Source organism: Artemia sp. Qi Xiang Cuo, chromosome 2, assembly GCF_049724085.1.
Source record: "Artemia sp. Qi Xiang Cuo chromosome 2, ASM4972408v1, whole genome shotgun sequence".
In the NCBI taxonomy this organism is placed as follows: domain Eukaryota; kingdom Metazoa; phylum Arthropoda; class Branchiopoda; order Anostraca; family Artemiidae; genus Artemia; species Artemia sp. Qi Xiang Cuo.
Genome location: NC_142795.1, coordinates 57203650 through 57228045, shown reverse-complemented (window position 1 = coordinate 57228045; position 24396 = coordinate 57203650). Strand labels below are relative to the sequence as shown.

The following is a 24396-nucleotide window of genomic DNA, read 5'->3' as shown; positions in this document are numbered from 1 at the left end:
GAGAATCGCTGTGTAGCACGTAAATTTGGAGCAATTTCAGCACTTTTGGAACTGACCGGGGTGGCAACCCTGCTGCGGAGCCTGGTTAGGTTCAATTTTATCTGTTGAGTTTGGTATGGGTTGAATTCTGCGTATGCCAATTAAAGTCGCATCCTGTTTTAACTTTTAAGAGTTTTGTAGGAAGTATACGTATGAATCAAGTTTCCATTTTAAGCTACAGGGAGTAATCGCATATAATTCAAAACATGGTACAAATAAGCATGCCTGTCAAATGATAACACCCATAAGCGAATGAATCATCGCTTAGACAATAATCTGAGGCAGATTATCTAATTCAGCGCCTATCTTTTGATAGGAATAGCCCTAAGAAAAAATGCCAGAGTAATTTACAGTGTGCTTATTTACATCAGCCATATACGGATTGGGAGATGTTTCGTTTGAGAATATGCAAGGCTCACCGATTCTTCAAAGCAGTAGATCTTCTTCTTTTTGGGTGGAAACATTAAAGAATTAGGAATGGCAGGGAAACCCCGTTGGCAGGTAATGAGATATTGTACACCTTCCATTTGAAACTTGAGAAATTTAAAAAAAAGGTTAGGCGTTCATTAATAGTTCAAATAGGTAAAAATATAGGCTAATTTGCAGTAGATTTTTAACCTTTCAAGAAGCTGAGGGCCGTATACGATAACTATGGAGAGGTTTTGAAATATTTACTCCAATAAGACGCTAAAAATGACATATTCAAATAAAAATTCAGAGTTTATACGCAATTTTTAGGGGGCCTAGCCTATCAGAAGGCATTTAATATTAGGCCTGCTTCCCGTGGTTTTATTTTTAGAAATTGCTTTAATTGTTGAACTAAGGTATAATAGGTTCTCTGGTACCAGTCTAGGATGGGTCCGGTAAAGTTCTACGAAATCATATTATTGAGTTAGGACTAAAGTGAATACAACACTCGATGCCTTTTGTTATGCTGTCTAAGAATGTAATAATCATTTCTATAGGAAATGAATTTAGGCCCCCCCCCTATATATGACAATTCAGGGGTAGGTTGGGGTGGGTTAGGTATAGCCTATATAGGGGGGGGGCTGAAATTAATTTCCGATAGAAATGCTTATTATATTCGTAATCAGCATAAAAAAGGCATCGAATGGTGTATTCACTTTAGTCCTAACTCAATAATATGATTTCGTAGAACTTTACCATGGATCCTTCTCTGAACTAAACACTCATTAAGAGTGCAGTGTATCCAGTCTTCTGAAGTAATCACAATAAAAAAAAATAGCTTGCTTCATTGCATTCAGAAGATTTATATGAATTCGACTTTTACCTCCAGTCACTTCCATATTAATTCGATTTTGAAATAACTTCCAGTTTAACTCTATCATAAGACCCCCTCACCGAATAGGCCTCTCTTTATACAGTCCCATGTTCAGGGATGTCAAGTCGCGTAAATTTAAGAAGGGGGAAATGTACTTATAAATATAGGTTGAGGGGGGGGGTAAATTAATTAATTTAGATTAGGTGCCATTAGTGGTTGCCCACTTTTAAGGAAAACGTTCTAATAAAATAAAAGTATTACCATAAGATTTCCTATTTTATGTTCTTTCCAAATATCGTAGTTACATTAATGACAATAGCATACACCATGGGCGCCCATAAGCTGAATTCCAGGGGGGCAAACCTCATCTAATTGGCACTTTTAATGATATATAATAGAAATCTCAGAACAAAAATATAAAAATAAGGCAGCATCATTCAGCCAGGGGGGCGGGAGCCCCCCCAGCCCCCCATATGGGCGCCCATGGCCTACACCCCACCCCTCCTGATGGTGCCAAATATAGTCCTAAGAATATATGAAAAAATAAAAGAAAATAATAAAACAATGAAATTGTTACTTTATAATATTTAGCAATATTCTATTAATCAGAGTAATTTAAAAAAAACAACGTTTTTCCGATGGAAGTAAAAAGCGAAGATGAAACTTCAAAGAAACAAGAATTATTGCTTCGCAGTTTATGCGTCATATTTGTGCAAGACTGGTTTATAGAATAGATATTTATTTCAAAAAAAAAAAACTCAATAAAACACACAGAGATCCCACATAGGCTCCATGGCCCGTAAAGGAGAAGAATCACGAATTAAAGCATTCATATATCAAACTATTAATCAATTAAGCACATAAAATTTAAAAACATTTACTGACAAAATAAAAAGGAAAAAGATAAATAGAAAGAAAAAAAGAAGTAAAAAGATTTCATTAAAAAAACAAAAGCCACAACTGAACTCAGGCGAAGCGGGATTCCACAGACCTGGCGAAAAAAAAACTGACTCAAGATACTTCTCAATATTTTTAAGCGGCGTTCACAAGCGTGTTTAGCTAGAATCCCATGTTTAGACACGTGTCTAGCCAGAATCCCCTGTCTAGGCAACGACCGTTCACATGTAAAATTCGGTGCTTAGCTAAAACTACAAATCTAGTTTCAAATTGTCATTTCTAGCCAATCAACAGAGCTTATGTGGCCTTATAATCAACAGAGCTTATATATATATATATATATATATATATATATATATATATATATATATATATATATATATATATATATATATATATATAAGTATGCGGAGGATATCATAACACCTCTCTCCCCCCTCCTCACATTTTCACTGAAAATTAGGAGATATTGGGCTCTAAAAACACTTTTTTCAAATTCCAGGGACCCTTTATCTCCTTACAAAAAGATCCACTGACCCTCTTTTCCAATAACTGAGTCACGACAAAAAACTGTCATAGCTAAATTCCATGAAACCGGACATGTATCAAACTCAGTTGAACGCGTTCATTTTTATAAACTGCTTATAGCTTGGGGAATACATTCAATACCACGCGATATTATTGCTTGGGAAGCTGAAAAGATGAATGTATAAATTCTCAATATTTCTAAATCGATGGACTGTCTCATAATTTCCTCTTGATTGTATGTTCACCATCTGCGTGCCAAAGTTGTTATAGTAACCGGGAACTGCTTGGCTTTAGATTCTCGCAAAGAGAAAAATGTATGGTAAAAATGCTTCCAATCCAACAGAAATGGGGAAGTTAAATTAAAATGAAATAGGACTAACCTCTGTGTCGATCAGGAGTCGAATTGCTGAATGTCCCATTCTTCGAAACTGGTTAAAATAGTCTGCTGACAGGACACTTACCTTCTTTACAGATGATCGAAGGTTCGCGTCTCGTTGGATGCAGATTCTTTTTTATAGGCTATTTCGTTTTCTATGTGGATTCAGGCGATATGAATTTTTTTTGAATGATAGAAAGAATTTTGTTTACGAAATTCGGTAAAAACATCCTAAATCATTGTCCACGTAAGACCAGAAAGTGGGCTTATTTATTTCTCAAATATTAAGCGTTGAATTAAAAGTTATTTATTAATCTTTGAATTTGAGAGTTTTATACTGTTTTCAGTGTCATTGAAAACTTTAGTGGAAGAGGTCGAAGTGTTGGGCGAAGTGAGACTAAGAACTAAACTCATTTTCCGGCTTTTACGAATAGGACCCTTCTGCGTAATAGCGAAGCACAATTAGCCGTCGGAACTGTTGTACTGAGTTCTGGTTGGAAAGTTTAGGGAAAAGAGTGGGAGCACGAGCTCTTTTCCAACTTGATCAGCTAATTATAACTTTAGAAAATGAGCAGAGACTCGACAAACTTTTTATGTTTCTCCGGAATAAACCAAAGGAATGTTTTGTTACGGCCACCTTAAGCAAACATTTGCTTAGTTTTTTTTTATGCAGAAAGAAACGGCAAGAGACGATCTCTGCATAGCGGGTACTTTTGAGGAAGACTTATCTTTTGGGCGGTGTCGTTTTTCGGACACAGAAAAAGGTATAATGAAGAGGGACTAGTCAACTCTGGATATTGTTCATGGGCGTGAAGAAACTAAGCTTCCTGACAAGAGTATGGGGAACTGGTAAGAGTGGAAACTTGCACTAGCGTAGAAGAAAAAATCACCAGCACCAGCTACCTTAGATGTTTCTTTCCACTAAAGTCATAATTCATTTGAACACGAAAAGAATTTCTCGGTGCATATTTTAGCTCTAGTCAACACCAGTTTCTAGTTCCCGAGCACTTTGCGGCGTACTGCCGTTAACTAATTAGTCGAGAAACCTGTTCTTTTTATTCGAAACACCATATCGAATCTTGGCTCATGCTCTGTGAAAAGATGTGGCCCCCTAGTACGTTCCGTGACGATGCACGGGAGTTCAGCGATTAGGTATATGCTTTGTTAAAGAATATGGTGGCAGAAAATGGATCTGAAGTTGAGGAGTATACTGGCAACAGAGAAGATATTGGATATAAAACAGACAATGTATATATAGAAGTTCTATTAGCAATAAAAGCCACCAAATTAATAACAGTGATAACTTTCAAGGAAGACTAGGATATTTAATCGAGGAGTGATTTTAGAAAAAAACTGCGCTATTTGATTCAAATATCTAAATGATTGCTAAATATTAAAGCGACCAGCACAGGATCTCCTTCTGAGTCCTCGGATCATCTTTGATGGAATTTCGAAGTTCCTCAGTTTAGCATATATGGATTATGTTTGAAACTATTCGAAAGAAAGTAATTTTTATAAGTCATTCTTTCTGCCTTTATTAGCTATTTCAGCAGTCTACGTCATAGAAGTTTACAGCTCTTTAGGGAGAGAAGTCGACTTTCTCAAAACAATACGTAGAAGTATTTCGTGCCTCTTTCCAATGGTTGCGAACAATTTCTTAAATACAGGATTTATGTCTTTCCCTAAACTTTATTGGCAATCGGGAATCATCAATTTTTTGAAAAATAATGGCTCTTTTTGATACAAAAAAGCTAAAATTTACTGCTGTACCTTCGCATCAGTCAATGTGATTGGTGCTGAGGCTATCAAACAGTTCGTGGTAACGAACTGTAAGTAAGGAGCGACCCGGCTCAAAAGTAACCAAAACTCGAAAAAACGGAATATTGATACCAATAAATACATCAAAGAAATGAGATTTTTATTCTGATTTCAAATAAATAAGTTTCACGAAGTTTAGTCTTACCCATCCAAACCTACGCGCCTGAGAAAATTTGCCTTATTTTCGAAAAAAGAAGGAAACAACCCCCTAAAAGTCATAGAACTTTAATGAAAATCACACCATCAGATTCAGCGTATCCAAGAACCCTACTATAGAAGTTTCAAGCTCCTATCTGCAAAAATGTGGAATTTTGTATTTTTTGCCAGAAGAAAGATCACGGATGCGTGTTTATTTGTTTGTTTGTTTGTTTTTTTGTTTTTTTTTTTTTTTTTTCCCTGGGGTGATCGTATCGATCCAGTAGCCCTAGAATATTGTGAGAGGGCTCATTCGAACCGAAATTAAAAGTTCTAGTGTTCTTTTTAAGTGACCAAAAATAGAAGGGCAACTTGGCCCCCTCCCACGCTCATTTTTTTTCCAACGTCACCCAATCAAAATTTTTAGATAGTCATTTTGTTCAGCATAGTCGAAAATCTAATTAATAAGTCTTTAAGAATGACTTAATCCCCCAAAGTTCCTGGGGGTAGGGCTGCAAGTAATAAACATTGCCCATTGTTTTAAATATTGTTTTGTTTATTGGGAAGTATACAGCCGTTTTCAGGAGGAATTTTTTCTGGGGGGTGGGCGGGGGGTCGGCGTCGGGGTTACGGGGGAGAATCTTTCCATGGAGGATGTTTCCTTGGGGGAAGGGACATTCCTATGAAGGGGGCGCCATATTTCCCAGCGTTATTTAAAAAACGATCAGAAATTAAATAAGAAAACAAGTTTTTTCAATTGAAAGTAAGGAGCAACATTAAAACTTAAAACGAACAGAAATGATTAAGTACATGAGGGGGTTCGCCTAGTCAATACCTCGCTCTTTACGCTAAATTTTTTTTTAGAACTTTCAAAAGAGCTATCTATTCTAATTAACCGGGCTTGTGATTCAGAGGTTTGTGATTCGAGCAAAATTCGAACTTTAGCGTAAAGAGTGATGTATTGACTAGGGAGCAAACTCCCTAATATACGTAATGAAAACATACGAATATAGAAATTCGTTACGTAAGTTAATTCGTAAGTTACGTCAGAATAAAATTTCGAAAAAGCCATTTAGCCAAAAAAGTGAAAATGAATATGCGAATTTCGTTTTAATTATTCATGTACGGTGAGCCATTTCAAAGCTGCATTTATTCAAAAACGTTCAGAAATTAAATAAAAAAACAAGTTTTTTTAACTGAAAGTAAGGAACGGCATTTAAACTTAAAAAGTAAAGAAAATATTCCGTATATGAAAGGGGCTGTCCCCGCCTCAACGCCTCGCTCTTTGCGCTAAAGTTTGACTCTGTCTTACAACTTTTTTTTTTAACAATAAAAAACTTTATCGTAAAGAGCGAGGCGTTGAGAAGGGGACAGCCCCTTTCATATACGTAATAATTTCTGTTCGTTTTATGTTTTATTGCCGCTCCTTACTATCAGTTAAAAAAACTTGTTTTTTCATTTAATTAGCACACTAAGACATTACAAGCAATGACAACTATAGTCGTCGAATTCTACAGCATTGCTTTATTCAGTTTTAGTCAGCATTGCTTTATTCATTGCTTATTTAGTTAGCTTTCTTGTTGTCCTCCATAACCCCTGTGAGTTTGTCCTTCATAGATTTGCTTGAGGCGATTTTAATTGATATTCGATATTCCCAGAAATTCACGTTATTATTAAAATGTCGTGTTGCGTATCGCTGATAGTTCGCAATAGTATATTGCGTATCGTCATTTTTCATTGTGTAGCAATTATTGAGTTCGCCACTATAGAATAGCTAATTAGGCTACACTAACGACAAATATCGTGCTAATTTTTGTATTCAGTTGAGCTGTTGATCACATTTTTGAACGGAGATAATGCCACTAGAGCATTAAAATGTCCGGCATGTGATTTCACAGAGACCGCCTAGCTCTAGAATATAGCTAAAGAATATAGCTGTAGCTGTAGAATATAGCTAAATATAGCGTCAAAAAGTTTTCACTAAAAAAAAAAAAAAAAAAAAAAAAAAAAAAAAAAAATCAATTTGTGGGGAGGCTGATGAAAAATATCACCAGGGCCTTATGAAAACCATACAAGCTTCTTGGGGTATTTCGTCGGGTGATGTTCCTTTGCAGGCAAGTTATAGGTCATTGGATAATCAAAATAATTTTGCTAGGGATCAGTTTTGAGAGATTGAAACGTATCAGTCTATAATATCTAAGGCTAACACATGTGCGACTTCTATGACAATGGGGATGGACGTGGTATTTCGTAGGAGAGTTAAAGAGACGGAAACGACAAGGCCTGTTCAGCGGAGCTATTTTATTTCATAGGCAAAAGTAAAGAAAACTGAAAGAGAGAAAAAGGATGTGGAACGAAATTACAATATAAGAATTCAGTCTGTGGCAAACACTAGAATCGAATTCGCATTTGATGATGATTTATTTTTCCTGACAGAGAAAATGAAGAAATGTAGAAGAGAAAAAATAAACGCAAAAATGTGACATAATTTGAAAATTCAGTCTGCAATAGTAGCGGACAATAATATTTCTGGCAATATTCATTTGTTAACACAGCAATTTTTGATAGGAGAAAAGAGCTTAAGAGGAAGAAGGAGGAGGTCATTGTCCTCTTGGCGAAAAATAGAGATAATCGGGAGATGGAATCGGAAAGACTACAATGGATCTCGGAAAGTTTGGATGATATCGAAGATAGGGCTGGATTAGGAAAGCCTGTGAAGGAGATTGAGATCTGTCTTATCAATTTTTTGGGGCCCTCTTGGGGAAAAGCCTCCTCGGAGGCTTAGAGAAGATTGTCAGTTCCCTCAAATAGCAGTTTTTAGACCAGCTGTGAATACCCTGCCGAGAAAAAGTCTTCCCAAAGTATAATTCCTTGGAGATATTCTATCCCGTTTCCAGTCACTACCAAATTCCCCTAAACCGCTATCCTGTATAGGCCATTGCTACTTTCATTAGTATCAACACTTGTTCTGTATTTGATCATCCCAAGGGGTGGGATCTGGACAAAGCTTATTCACATTCCTTCAGATTGGTACCCCATTTCCCACCTTAAACGTCACTACGAACCTTTAAATTTTGTGCCACGGGCAATTTAAAGCTTTGCCATGAGACAAGTCTTGTTTTAATCCATGTTTGGATTTGTTTGTACCGACGTAAGTTAAGGGGCTAGTTAAGTCCTTTTGACTCCTGGTATCGTCTCATATAGCAAAACTCTATATTTCGTTTTTTCTGAAATACGATTTCGAGAGAGCGGAAACATTCCTTAATTAATCGTAATACAAATCCCTGATAAGCGATGACCCAGAATCCGAGAGATGATTTTCCCTTTTTAGCTTTTCCATTTTGCTGGTTGCTATGTGATTCCCCCCCTCCCTCAGGCAAGGCCCGATACTAGATAACTATATCAAGTGGATTCCCTTATTCAAAATACCAAACCTGGTTGCAATGGCTATAGAATCCATTATCCTAATTGTTCTCCATTGAAGACATGTTGCATGGCAGCAGAACTTGCGGCCGAGCTGCTAAAAAGCTGAAGTGGATAATGGCCAGAGATGGAAAACTTTGTGTTTTCTTTTTGGAAATGCTAGCTAGTGTCGGACGGTGGTGGTCATTATATTATATATATATATATATATATATATATATATATATATATATATATATATATATATATATATATATATATATATATATATATATATATATATATATATATATATATATATATATATATATATATATATATATATATATATACTATCTTTTATAAGCGAGCAATAATTGTGTATTTATTTATCTATGTATGTATGTATTTTTTCTCGAAAACGGCTCCATATTCTTTTCGGAAAAATCTGCATCCTGGTATATTCTGCCCTTAAGAAAAACGATTTAGTTAGGTCAGACATTTGAGAAAATTCGTCAAGAGCCTTAATTTAAAAAAAAGCTATTTTTATGAGTGACGTCATTTTTATATACATCAATATTGCAATGACTTTGTCGCACTTGTCGCACTTATGTGGACAAATTGAAGATTGTCATGTATGAAGAAGTACATTAAATCGAGGAAAGAGCAAAAAACGGGTAGTTACAAAAATATTTGTATATGTTTTAACGAGGGATTACAACAATTCAAAAACATTAAAAAACAAAAGCAAAACTTTGAAGTTTAGTAGAAATCGTTGTTAGAAATCGGACTTGCTATAATAATCAAATATATTTGAATAGAATTCAGTATTAAATGACATTTAATTGCGTAAAAAGCAAAAATACTGGTAATTGCAAAAATATTTGATTATATTTTAACAAGGGATTACAACCATTCAAAAACCTTGAAAAATAAAACCAAAAGTTTGAAGCTTAGTAGAAATTGTTGTTATAAATCGGACATGCTGTAATAATCAAATATCTTTGAACAGACTGCAGTATGAAAAGAAATTTAGTTGCGTAAAGAGCAAAAAAACTGGTAATTACAAAAACATTTCTATATATTTTAACAATGGATTGCAACAATTCCAAAACCTTAAAAAATAAAATCAAAAGTTTGAAGCTTAGTAGAAATCGTTTTTAGAAATCGGACCTGTTGTAGTAATCAAATATCTTTGAATAGGTTGCAGTATGAGAAGACATTTAATTGAGTAAAGAGCAAAAAAACTGAGAATTCCAAAAATATTTGTATTTTTATATATGTTATATTTTCAAAGCTCGCTACAAATGAGTTATATTTTCTAAGCTCGCTTTTGGCTATTCCCCCTAACCCGATTAGTTTTTGGGGAGAGAGTTTTAGGCGGGTTCGTATTATATGTTGAAGGGTGGCATCATTTACTTTCAATAGTGCAATCTTCATGAGAACCATACAGTGAAGTTGAAAGTCTATGAGAAACCTAAAGCTACTATTCACAAAAATACAAAAACAGTAATTTTGACCCGCGGAATGCCGATTGTCGATATGTTATCGAGCAAAAAATCGTCTATTTAGCCTACCAGTTACAGAAATCTTGCTGACATCAAGTACGACTACAAGGCCGCCCCTAAACATACATGCAGCATAGGTTATCTATTAGGTTTCACCAGATATCTCACTCCTAGCAAAATGCATGGACCGACGCGTTCCTCAATTACGTTGGCTATCTAACAAAACTAGCCCGCCCGTGTAATGTCATTGGATATCATCAACCTTTAGTAAGGCAAATAATCTGATCGGATGACTTTTGAGGTTTGCAAAAATATTGAAGTTAAAAATCTATATATGCATCATTAATCTGTGCATGCAGTCCAAAAATAACGTGCCGTACTTATAGACCGTTTATCCAATAAAACTAACGGTTAAAGAGTTTTGCGCCGTTACTCACAAGCTATTTGGGAGGGGACTGTTTATGGAGAGAGGAGGTACCTAAGGCCCCAAAAAGTATCTAGGACCAAAATTTTAAAACTTTTCAGGAGAGATGCTTTGGATGAATTAAATCATTAATTAGATGAATACGAACCGAGTTGAATTTTATTCATGCACATTCCTACTTTTTGGAGGATATATTGAATTAAGTGGCATATGTCTGAAGGGACAATTTTCTAGCACTTTGAGAAAGAAGAAAATATTTAGAAAGGATAATTACGACATTTGGACCTTAATCATGTCCATGTGTGGAGAAACTGACAAGGATGTGCTTCACTTTATGGCCCTTCCCCCAGAATCAATAAAAACAAGTTTTTTTCAACTTAAAGTAAGGAGCAACTTTAAAACTCAAGTAGAACAGAAATTATTCCGTATGTGAAGGGTTTGCCCTTCTTCTCAATATCTTGCTCTTTATGCTAAAGCTTTTAGGACTTTTATAAAAGCTTCCTATTCTAATTAGACGGCCCTTGTGTTTTAGGAGCCGTTCTTAGGAAATTAGGACAATCAGTCAAACTTTAGCGTAAAGAGGAAGGTATTGAGAAGGGGGCAACCCTTTCACATACGGAATAATTGTTGTTCCTTTTTGTTTATTTTTTTATATTTAATTTCTGATCCTTTTCCAACTAATATTGGTAAATCTGGCTTACCCTCCATGAAAAATACCCCCCCCCCCTCACGGGAAACCACTCCGTATAAATTTTCTCCCACGTAAAATACACACCCTTCCCTATAAAAGTTCCTCCAGACAATCCCATTCTTTCTGAAAATTCCCCTTCCCCGTAAAATTTCTTGAGGAGGATTCAGCCAAAAAAATTGTCCTTAGCATACTTTCATTTGAAAAAGACTTTAATTGCTAATCGTTTTCCGATAACTCTGGAAATCTCCTCTTCCGTAAAAATTTTTCCCGGAAAACCAAACACACTGAAAATAGCCCCCGGAAATCTCCGCCGCAGAAAATTCACCCTCCCCCCTCCCCCAAGAAAATGTCTGTGTACTTATTATTACTTACCAATAAAAAATACTATACGTAAACAAATGGAAAATTTCATGACTTCGAAACCTTTCCCTAGGGGTTGTGGTGAGTCATGTTTTCCCCAAAGGCATATTTACCTGGCATTAAAACCATGTTAAGCAAAATGGCTATCTCAAAATCTTGATCTGACGACTTTGAGGAAAAAAGGGGTGGGAGGGAGGCTAGATACCCTTCAATCTTTTTGACCACTTTAAAAGGGCACTAAAGCTATTAATTTCCGTTCGAGTGAGTCCATTCCCGATATTCTAGGACTATTGGTTCGATGCTATCACCCTGAAAAAAACAACAACAAATAAACACGCATCAGTGATCTTTCTTCTGGCAAAAAATACAAAATTCTACATTTTTGTAGACGGGAGCTTGAAACTTCTACAATAGGGTTCCCGGGTACGTTCAACCTGGTGATGTGACTTACATTAATATCCCTTGACTTTTAGGGGGTGTTTTTCCTCTTTTTTGAAAATCAGGCAAATTTTCTCAGGCTCGTAGATTTTGACGGGCAACACTAAACTTAATGAATCTTATGTATTTGGAATCAACATAATAAGACGATTCTTTTGATATATCGATTTATACCAAAATTCCGTTTTTCAGAGTTTCAGTTACTATTTAGCCGTGTCGCTCCTTACTTACAGTTCGTTACCATGAACTGTTTGATTACAGGATGAAAGAAAAAAAAAATTGTTTTTTAGTAATATAGGGTCAAATGAGCTGTATGTTTCATTAATGAGATAAAAAAACAAGTTTTCGTAAATGAAAATGAAGAATAACATTAAAATTTTTAGAAATATAAACTGTGTGTGTACGATGGGAGTTGGACCCTTCTTTACCCGCACTCATTATGCTAAAGTCTTATAGTGTTTTAAATGTATTCTCTGTTCCAATCATCTGCTCTTGTGTTTGAGTAGTCGTTCGTAAACAATTTAGAATAAGGGATTACGGAGGGGGTAGCCATCCCTCTTCTACATTATAATTTCTGTTTGTTTTAGGTTTTAATGTCGCACTTTATTTTCATCTGGAATTTTTTCTAACTTCTTTTTGTTTTTTAATATCATGTTTAGGGTTACTCTAAATGCGAGAAGGGCTCCCGCTCCCTCAAACCCGACTATTTAAATAAAAATTTAGCTCCCGTACAGCAATGCTTCGAAAAAAGAAATAATTTAGTGCATGGGACATGGTGCTTTCATACATGTTGAATTTCATTGCATAAATCCCATCAAGAACGCGTCCCTTTTTATGGGAGGTTAATTCCTATTTCTAAAATCATGGAAAATTTTAATATGCTAATGATTCTAAAATCAACTTAATAAACAACTTTAAAATCAATATCCTTTGAATATTTAGAATCAGCATGAATGATAGTAAAGCCTTCGATGCTGCTTATAGTTTAAGCAAAATTTCTTTTTTTGGAGTTTGCGCTTCTATTGACAACGGTCTCTCTTCACTTACAGTTTGTCAGTACGAGCTGTTTGAACCAGGGCCCTTTTAAATGCAAAGTAGAGTTGCTACTTCTTCCTTCAATCCCATGTTTTACATTGAAGTTCAGGGAAGTTCCTTGCAGCACCCAGTATCAACCCCCCTCACCTCTCCACCTAAGCACGTGAAAATAATCTTTTATGTTACATAGAAGAAGATTATCTTCCACAAGAGGGCACCGTCCAATGCGTCGCTAGAGCTGAAAAAAAAAAAATAACACATAAGTGTTTTAAGCTCTTTTTCGAAATTCTTAAAAATATGTTTTTGTAATTAACTTTTACTTTTAAGCTAGACACAAGTAGAGTTTATTACTATTCTTGAACCAGCTTTAAATTTGAGCGAAAGTTTTTTTTTTCTTTAGGCTTTTTTTTTTTTTTTTTTTTTTTTTTTTTTTTTTCACTTACTAAGGGGACTAGGAGGGAAAATTTTAAGAAACAAGTTATTGATTATCGACTAAGGAGATTTGAGCATACACTGTTGATCCTTCCAAGCCCATCCGCTTTAGAAACGACAAACAAAGTCCCATTTAGGTGCCATATCCCAGTGTACGATGGCATTGTCAAGACGCAGTTAGCTGTGAGCATTAGCTTTCAAGTGAGTTCTTAAACATATTTCCTCGACGTTCCAGTGCCTCAGCAGTGCAGCAGAAATAGAAAAGGAAAGAGAAAGTCCGATCAATCTTTCATGCTTTTTTATAAATTACTGGTAACTTGTTTTTCTAATTAACTTTTATTGTCGACATAAACATAAATAAGAGTTGTTATTCCTGAATCAAATTGACCTGATTTTTTTTCATTAGGCTGTTTTTTTTTTCAAACCACGTTTTTAGTTTCCACTTGAGAAGGGGGGGGGGTTGGGACGAGAACAGAACACGGGAGATTGTAAATCACCAGTTAAGGATTCTCGACAATGGAGATTATAATGGGGCCCTTGTTACGCTTCCAAGCCTTTCAACTCCAAAAATGGTCCCGAAAAGTAGAATTCGTGCCATATGGCGCTTTGCGATTGCGTCATCAAGGCGAATTTACGAGAAGCACGTAGATAGAATCAAGAGCTGTTAAATGAACCATTAAATATATCTCTATGATCCTGTAGTAGCATGCTAGCCCCGGCGGAAAAAAGAAGGAATATCACTGCAATAAAGCATTTTTCCTTGTTTTTCAAGATTAGTCCAGGACTTTTAGGGTTTGACCCGGACAAAATTGCAATATAAACGAAAATGGTACCAAAATGATCAGAAAAAAATTCTGTACAACATACTAAAAGTCCCCATAAATCCGAGTGGGGCGAGTACCCGAAAAACAGGGGAAAAGGGGGAAATACGGGGGAAATTGGGAAAAATGCCGAACATGCCCAGAAAATAGTTCAAAGTGAGTTTTATTGGGGTTTTCCATACGCTGATCACGAAACTGACATCTAAAATTCAGTATAGAATAAAAGTACTACGGAAAACGGAGAGAACTGGGGGAAGAGAGGAAAAAATTTATAAATACAGGGTAGAAAGCACTTTGAAATATGTTTTCTGGGGTCTTTCTATCTGCTGATCCCGAAACTTACATCTAAAATGAGATAAAGAACATGAGCCCCACCATAACGGGGGAAAAGGGGAAAGAGGGGAAGAAAAGGGACAATTGAAGTCAGGGGTAGAAATCAGTTTTAAATGTGTTTTCTGGGGTTTTCCTATCTGCTGATCACGAAACTGACACCTAAAATGAAGGAAAGAAAACGAGAACCATGAAAACCGAACAAAACTGGAGGAAATAACGGAAAAGGGGAAGGGAAGCCTGACTCCTGAGCCAGCTACTAATGGCTAATAAGTAGGCCTATGGACAAAATAACTCGCTTAAGTATCAAACTTTTACTTTCTTGAATCACAGACATTTCTTACAACCATTTGAATTACTAAACATAAAGAAAACAACCTCTTGGCAGTGATCACAGTATAAAACTTCAGCTATTATAGGTAAAATTTGTACTTTCGAAGGTAATATCGTTGAATAAAAAACTAAAAAAAGAACTTCAGTAACTATAGGTAAAATCTGCACTTTTTAAGGCAGTAGAGTTGACTTGAAAAACATAGCATTGATGTCACTAGTCGAGCTCCTCGTCTTCGACAATCTCGTTGTCCCTGTTCAAACAGTTGATACCCTGACATTCTCTGCACACGAACGTACACGCTAATCCATTTTTCATGCAGCTGCATCGCGAGTTCTCGCAGCCTGTCATACAGTTGCATGTCACGACACTCAAAAGAGTCTGAGGTGCGGGCAACAAATCGGTCATCACAGTTGAGTATTTATGGTCTCTGAGGACCCAACCCCAGTCAGCCGGGTCGAGGTCAGTTGGTTCCCCTTTCCAACGGGATACCTGGAGGCGCACTCCCTGGGAGTGGAATGAAGCTGCAGCTTCGGTTGGCGGAAGCCTTTCAGGCTTAACAAACGCCGTAGTATTTGACGAAGAAACTTTTTCCAAGAAAATTCGATGTCGCAGCTTAGTGAGATCTTTGTTTGGTCGTGCTTTATACAAGCTGAGGAGAAGATATTCACCCGCTTTCACAATTTCATCTTTAGACGATGATTCATCCAGAAACACTTCGCATTTTTTTCTGAACACTTCGCTTTTCATCAAAAGAGATAGCACAGCTTGCTCTCCAAGTCTGAAAACTCGTGAGGTCTTGTCATATCCCAAAGGTTGTGTGCCCTACCAGAAGTAGCCTTAATACGTCCTCCCTTATATTTAAACTTAGTCGAGGCACAAGAACCGTGTTAGCGCTTCTTTTAAGTTTGTTGACAATTGAAAGTAAAGTGTTTTTGCATTATGCGGGAGGTGATCCAAGAGTAGAATCAGAAGGTCATTGTCGTTGCCAAGAACTATTGTTTCAGATTTTTCTGCTTTCGTTACGGCAGTCTCCACGATTAGATAGTCAGCATCGTCCTTCGCATGGACGACTTCAAATCCTTGGGCTCTGAGTTTTTTCCCGATATAGCTTATAATTTACTGTTTGTTCTGAGAGCTGCTAAAAAACTATTCCTTCTTTTTCTGGAGCTTCATCCCTAAACTGAAATCGATCACTTGATGCTGGTTTCCCTTATACCGTTGATTGTAGGTAGCATAATTAGTGGGTGGACCAGCGCTGTATACATAGAAGACCACAGTAGGGGAGGTACAGCGTCGAGTAACGAAACTAACATAGCTGTCACAGATTGAATCATAAGTATCACCAATCTTCCAAGGTACTTGCTGAAGCAGCCAACCTCCGTCAACTACAGTGACACGATCTGACACTGGCAGGTGGTGAATCGAGTCTGTTTTCGCTTCTTTCCATATTGCTTTCGCTAGTGCAGGTTTGTCTGGCTGACGCATTATGCCAGAATTCTCAAACCAAGCGGGCGGATAACTGCACAGTTCGTAACGTAGAGTTTCTGCCATGTCATTTTCAGATGCATGGGCAGCAGTCGAAAGACGTTGAAAAAGCAGTGCAGGGTCGATATGCAAAATCTCGCCATCTATCCTTATGTTCCCATCGGATGCCAGTGTAACGACTTTGTCTTTCTTCCTGAATGAAAATTTTTCGACGGATTGGCCATCCATGCGCTGGAGGATCAGCTCACCTACAGCTTTAGCATCACCTACAGCTTTAGTTGCCGATACGCAAAATTATGCTTGACTTAACAAAAAAATCTCGTCGTACCTTGGTTTATCCTGCTACCATGTCACATTGTGTAAGCATCCACGCATACTGGGGACTATTGGATCCGCTAGATGTCATTCCGTCAGGATGGGTTTTGTCGTCGGCACTGGAACTCCGCGTTGACTAGTCTACCTTGCTTCTTTTACTGAATGTCGAATTAGAACAGGATTATGTTGACGAACCCACGCACGTGTTGATAACGGCGAGGAATACGGAATAAAATAATTTCAGTATCTTTCCGTATTTCTTTCTCGAGTTTTTTTTTGCCTTTTCCGAACATAAGTAGTAACCTATTAAGCACTTTCAACTATACATTCAACTATACAGTCAACCATACATGGAAACGGTACAAGATAATAGTGTATACAATATGAACGATACATTGGAATTGCGCAAGAAAAACCCATGTCATTGACACTGTATTTACACGTGAACATTTTGAAAAGCTGCCAAAGTTTTTGTTTTTGATCAGAATTGCACAATGAATGTATCGTTTGAAGTGGGCATTTTTTATGAGCCAATCAGAGGTTGTTCAATATACGATAACTTGATTTGTGGTTGGGATTTGAATAAAGTGAATGGTTTTCACTACAATTCATATTAGTAAGAGAATTGAATTCAGTGAGAATAGTTTATTTGAGAGGATATTAGTAGAGAAAAAAATGAGTGGTGCAATTACATTACTGGAGATTAATGACGGAGCTAACAGCAGCAGCAACGATATATGAGTACCCAATGTGGCTGTGGAAATAACCGCTGGCTGTAGACTATGCCTTGAATGGGACACTATGTTTGCTAGATATGTGATATCATTAAGCAAGTTTAAACAGGAGGAGCAACTATGTTTTGCTGGAAAAGTGAATATTCTCCATCTAAATAGACTTCGGTCAGCATTGATGTCTTATAGAATTATACTGATGAAAATAAACCGTATTAGTAAATATTACTATTGTAATTGCGCTAAATATATGTGTTTGTAAACAAATACCATTTTCATTTATATTGCATACTGCTATTTATTTTTTTAGTTTACAAAAAGAAATTCTTTATGTTCTGAAGTTGGTTGTGAGAGAGTTAGGAATAAAAAAATGGATTAATATAAGAAGGAGCTAATCATGGAGGATCTAGTGTTTATGGAAAAACATTTGATTGTAGATGACGATTTTCTAGAGCTGTCTATTCAAAGGAAGATATTTTCTCGGGGAATGCTTGTCGATATAATGAAAACTGATTCTCCATCATTAGACTATTGTATGAAGCTTCTACACCGTGGTCCAAACGCATTTACACAATTTATTGATATATTGATCACGACATGGCAAAATGATATTGTATATATACTTTTAAACATTAGTTCTGGAATTTGGGACTTTTTTTTCAAGAGAAAGATGGCGATCAAGGATTATTTACTCCTCTCTCTATCTCAGAAAATTTTTGTTGTTGCTAGCTCAGTTTCATTGTGGCAGTGAGAGTGTCAAAACATGAAAAAAGTTCCATACACGCCTGATAGGCTTTCGCACATTGCACAGTAAGCCGCCAGACGAAACGTACGCAAGGGTCGCCCTGTGAGTCGAAAATCGCGTTCTGCTCGGCTCATGTGATTTGCGTAGGGGATATTTTGTAAAGACTTCAGACTACGACACTCTCCAGGAAAGGGTGTTTGACTTTCATTTTTGTGGGCACCTATATTCCATTAGTTTTATGGATGGTATGGAAAAAAAAAATGAACATGATTTTTCAACTTTATGAAATAATGCTTATTTCACATAGAAAATAAAACCATTTTTCTATAGATTAATGATATAGCACCACCATTGAGTGATGAGACATCAGCATTTACTGGACCAATTCTATCACCACCAACAGAGTTCAGTGACGAACCTACATTAGTTCTAGAGAATATGGAGTGGCATAGAGGTTTTCTTAATGATGTTTTTAGGGATATGGCTAGCCTAGACGACTTGACTAGTGATATTGACATGCTTGAGGATCCGGAGTGGGCATATGGTCTTATGCATTAGCCTTTAAGGGGTGTTACTTGTGCATCTGAATCGGGGCCTCATAATGAAATTCCGAAAAATGACAACACCAGGCTGGCTCGATCAATGCTCCTCAAATGCCCTGGTATATATGCTATCAGACTTAGGAGACCTCAAGCCACCTCCAACCAATGTAATTGAACAGACTGGGGATGGTGTTATTGACAATTCTGTGTCACCCCCCACCATTCTGCTTAATGATATAGCTAGTAGTAGTGCTAGTAGTAGTAATGCAACGCCATAAGTATCCCCTCTTCCAGGTTTTCTTCTCTCCAATTCTGCCTTGCACAACAAAAAGGTATAAAGTGCCAAATTCGGTGACCCCTTTAACTCTCTAGTGTCGGGGAATATAATAACAGATCCCTCGACCATTACACATTTATATACTAATAAGATTCGAGCCATTCTTGAACAACAGATGGGGGCGTGGGGGGTGGGGGTCAGTTTAAAAGCATCAATAGCACTAAAAATATTTTTTAAATGAGAATGCGAGCGAGATGTATTCAAAATACTTGCACACAGAGATGTTGGCAATTTACCCGCATTTATCAAACTACAGGGATTTATTTATTAATTAGGCTAATAGTATTCAAAGTAAGTGAGAAAACTATAACAAAGGGGTAGTGGTTGGGTGGTTTTATATATTGAAAGTTTATATTTTAATATTTGTAGGTTTAAAACGGATTTTATTGTAAGAGGTGGGGCGGGGGAGAGGGCAATTGAATTAAAATATCATTCAGATTTAGAGGGGTGTAGGGGGATACAACGAATCTGTTTCGATACGAGGCTACAGTGTTTCAAGTATGCATTTTTAATTGCAGCATACAGACCTCTGCGCAATGATGCCACTAAGAAAAAGTTGGATGAAATGGCAGTTAATGGTAGGGAGGGTTCAAAGTTCCCAAAAGTAGATTTTAATTGTTTAAATGGTCAATTTCCCGTGACACTAAAAAGAATAGATATTTTTGAGCGGGCTAATGCACATTTAAAGTTTGGTGTCACGGAGTTACAGTATGAAACAGAATTTGAAGAGGGTCAGCGTTCCAATAAGAAGGGTGTATTATTTCCAGTGCGAGCTCCTTCAATTGAATCAGTAGAACATTGGGTGTGGCTTCTATACACCCCACCCAGAGACTTCGATTAAATTGGTCATTTCAATCCAATTACGGATATTAGTAGGGTTCTAAGTGAGGGTAAAAAGCGTGGTGGTGTGTGTTATTACTGTCCAAGATGTCTCTCAAGATTTCGCTCTGATTTAAAGTTAAAGCATCACATGAAACACTGTAAACGTCACCGATTCCAGGCTGTGGAGACGGTAAGCGGAGATAGAGTGATCTTACGCTTTGAAAATATCCAAAGTACGCTTCGGCATAGCAGTAAAATCGCCTCGGAATGTAAGGCTAAACTTACAGACGTGTGTGATCCGTCAAATTCAATTCTTGGTAAAATACATGAAGCCATAGGGGTCTCTTACGCTCATACGCAACGGGATTCCAATAATACCTTGCAAGTGCTGAAGGTAGTTGCAATTTTGAGCGACGAAAACTGCAAGTGCTTGGTATTGGCGAGTAATCAAAACAGCGAACGGTGCAATTTTGCACCTTCTTTACGCAAAATATATTATGCTCCTATCACCAGATGACATAGTGGCCATTAAAATTCGTAAAATGTGTTGGGTTTGCAAGGGAGAATTTGATGATGGTGTTGTGAATGTGGGGAGGAGGAAGGTGATCGATCATGATCATTTGTGGCAGGAAATTACATCGGGTGGGAGTAACTTTAGAGGAGTAGCCCATCAGTCATGCAATTTAAACGTTAGACAACAAGATTTCGTACCTGTTTTTATACACAATTCCAATTACGACTTAAAGTTTGTTCTTCCGGCGTTGGCTTGTACTGCCAAGGGTGGAGTTTTAGATGACGCATGGATATATTGTTTCTTTTTCATATAATATCCTACCCACATCATTGGAGAAGTTACTGCTGCTAGAATTCATTAGGAAAACTGTTGAAAAGGGTGACACGTGCCTGAATAAAACTCGTTTTTTAGTCTCTTTCAGCTTCTTCCCCAAATCTTTAAGTCAATTGATTCAGGTGCAGAAAAGTGACAATTTTGATAGCTTCCCCTCCTCAAACAGCGCTTCCCCGATGATGAAATGTATGATTTATTAACGTGTAAGGGTATATATCCATATGAATATTACAACTCTGGATCGAGGCTAGATTAGATGTCACTACCGGCCATCTAAGCGTTTTACAATTATATTAGTGAGTGTGTGTGCATCACTAATTACAACGATTTTTTTAAGTAGGTTCGGGAAAAGGGTGGGCGTAACAAAGGGTGGGATTATTGTAAACTATACTTGGCCAGTGACGTACTCACTCTTCTGGACATTGTGTGCAAAAATAATAAAAGTGATATTATTTTAAGTGCTTTATTCTAATAAATGTTGTATTTTTTTATAAATAAACAAAAAAAAGTGTATTTATTTAAGTGTTTTATTTTTTTCTCTGTTCCTATGTAAATGTTGTATTTTTTACTATAAATAAATTAAAAAAAAAGTTTATTTATTTAAGTGTTTTTTTTTCTCTGTACCTATGTAAATGTTGTATTTTTTATTATAAATAAATTTAGAAGGTGTATTTATTCATGTTTAATGTGCATTTATTTTCAAACTTATATTTTTTTTTAAGTGTTGTTGCTTTATTTTGAGTATCAAATAGAAGATGTTATTCTTTATTCGTCTTCTTCTTCTTCTTCTCATTCTTGAGCGAAGTAGTAGTAAGAAAATTATTTAGTCATTAGACAGCCATAGTCTACAGTTAGTTGTCTAGGTGAACTGTTGAAGGGAACATGTATCAATTTAAAACACCATACAGATCGCTACTGTGTGGGCCGTCAATGTCAGGCAAAACAACACCCTTAATTAAAATAATTAAAAATTGCGACAAAATGTTTGTGGAAAAGCCGAAAAAAATCTACTATTGTTACAGTATTTGACAGGAGTCATATAAAAAAATAAAAACAATTGGCACGACGGGATTGGTGCAGATACAATTCATACAGGGACTTGATGTTTTCAGCATTATTGAACCAAACTCTTGGCTGATCATTGACGATCTGGCTGAATCTGTCGAACAATTGCCCCAGAAAATGCTACAACTATTCACTGTTCAGTCTCATCGTGAAAAGATTTCCGTAACTCTGGTTCTACGCAATCTCTTTCTTCAGAACAAATTCATGCGAACACTTTAATTGAGCTGCACCTACTATATCATCTAAAGAGTTGTTCTTGATTCTAGCTCGATAATAAATCTCAATAAACAAATCTATCCAGGCTCACCCAAATTTCTGCTCTCAGCATACAATCAGGCAACTAATAAACCATACGGCTACATCCTATTGTATCTTAATCAAAATACACCCGAGGATCTGAGTGTAGTCACAGATATTTTTGACTATGAAATTACAGTATATCTCCCAGTGAATACTAAAAATACCTATTAGTTGCAATCGTGACACTGAAGACACTACATGAAAATATACATGTATTTTTAGTTCTAGGCTCTTCAAACCCCTTGCTTAGGAAATTAATGCTCATGCTCGGTATTGGCAATGATTTCTTTAATCTAATATCTGCAATGTATTGAAATTTAACAGAGGGTAATGTTCAACTTCTAGAAGTATTTAAGCAACAGACGGAGTAACATTGTTCCATTTTACTCGTATTGGCTTCTAAAAAGAAATGAAAGAATTTTAAAAAGAAAATACTTCTTCAGGTGGGCGTTAGCTTTTTCACACTTTTACTGCCAATAATTACAGGACTTGTAAACAATTTTCTCTAGAGAATTGCAAAACCCTATAAATTGACTCCAATAGAACTTGCTCTCTTAACCATGGAAGACTTTGAGAACAATCTAATTGAATTCCTTGAAATTGGGAATATTATTTAAATTAAGAAACTACTTTTACTTCAAGATTCCTTTTATGAACTTGAAAAACATAAACCGTGTCATCTGAAAGATACTGCTGCTGATGGTATTAAGCACAAAAAAAGAATCATATCCTCAAGATTCTGCTGGAACACAATTATAGAAGGAGGATTTGGAATCGATTGTATTGAAAATTGGAAATCTAATGCCCTACTAATAGTGGGAACAATTTACACAACCCCTAACCTATCTCGCGGAGAGTGGTCAAGATCAGATTCAAGTTGAGGACAATGGGAAAGGGATTATAATTCAGGGCAAGAGCTATAATCTGCTTGATTTAATCTTTGATATGGTTTCAAATTGTAAAGGACTATTATCATTTGACGCTCATCTATACAACTTTCTAAATACATTAAACTTCCCCAAAAGTCTTATTAGCAAAAGACAAATTCTAAAAAATTAAATGAACATGCACCGTCAACAGCATCAACAACAACACCATTAAAACATGAAGAAGAAGAAGAAGAAGATTTTAAATCAATCTTGGAAAATACTAGCACACCTAGTGGAAAAAACTTGACAATGGTGGCGAGGAAAAAACGAAAACGTATTATGTCACCATCACCATCCAGTATACAAAAGGGTAGCGGACTTTACACAACGTGTTTACATTTATAAGGGCAAAAGAACTAAACGATGCCTTGGAGAAAATAGGTGAAACATTGGGTTTAAGTTTCCCCGCCAATCTTCCAAAATTCACGAGTGCACGCACCAAAAATGTAAGATAATACCTCCTAAGTGAATTAATTCACTCTATGCCTAGGAATCTTAGACTTTGTAATAATCTTTGTTAAAAAAATGAAGTCTTTTTCACATTACAATATAATGCAAACAGATCTCCTAACTCTAGATGAGCTTCAACGACGTCACAATACACCGTACAAGTACATTCTACTTGCAATCAGTGTTTTTAGTCGTTATGCAAATGTAATTCCATTGTGAACAAAGAGAGGATTTGAAGTCGCTCAGGCCATTGAAAGTGTTCTCGGACAGGATTCGTATAAAAAAATTCAAACGGATCGTGGTAGTGAATTTGTTAATCCTCATGTTGCAAAATTAATAGAGAAATATAGTACACTGCTCTATCATAGTTATAGTCCTATAAAGGCTGCATTGGCCAAACGATTGATAAGAACTATTCGAATTTTAATTTCAAGATAATGTATATTGAAAAATACACCGGCTTTTATTCATGATTTATATAAAATAATGTTGATTTATAATCAACGACCCCATCGATCATTGTCAAACTTCACCAACGGAAGTTCATCATTCTGATCATGATACAATTGACACTTTTCTTAAACAATATTCCAATGACTTGATTGTCAAGAAGAAAAATAAATTCAACTTTAGTGTTACTTTTCTAATTAATAGAATAACTAATTTTTTTGAAAAGAGGAATTACTTGTGGTCCACAAAACTTTTTAAAGTGGCAAAAACCGTAGACACTAAACCCATAACTTATCGTCTGCTTGATACCAAAGATGAAGAGATTCTCGGTGGCTTTTATGACTATGAACTGAGAAAATTTTGAAATAAAAGTGAAATCTACCGAAATGGGAAGATCTTAAAGACTCGGACTTATATGGGTAGGAAAGAGGTATTTGTTTAGTGGCACGGATGTAACTTTGGTATGGTTTCCCGGTCTAGTGTTGAAGTCACTTACAATGCCCGAAGCGCACCAGGTAAAAGTTAAGC

At 36.3% G+C, this 24396-nt stretch overlaps 1 protein-coding gene across 1 annotated transcript in view; it reads left to right on the top strand.

The window, feature by feature from the left end:
- The first annotated feature begins 459 nt into the window (after nucleotides 1-459).
- Nucleotides 460-24396, top strand: part of LOC148955415 (muscle-specific protein 20-like) — an 83714-nt gene continuing 59777 nt past the window's right edge. Inside the window, exon 1 of the mRNA XM_089102194.1 lies at nucleotides 460-540. Coding sequence (XP_088958320.1) covers nucleotides 517-540 — 24 coding nt within the window. The 5' untranslated portion in view covers nucleotides 460-516. The remainder of the gene's footprint in view (nucleotides 541-24396) is intronic.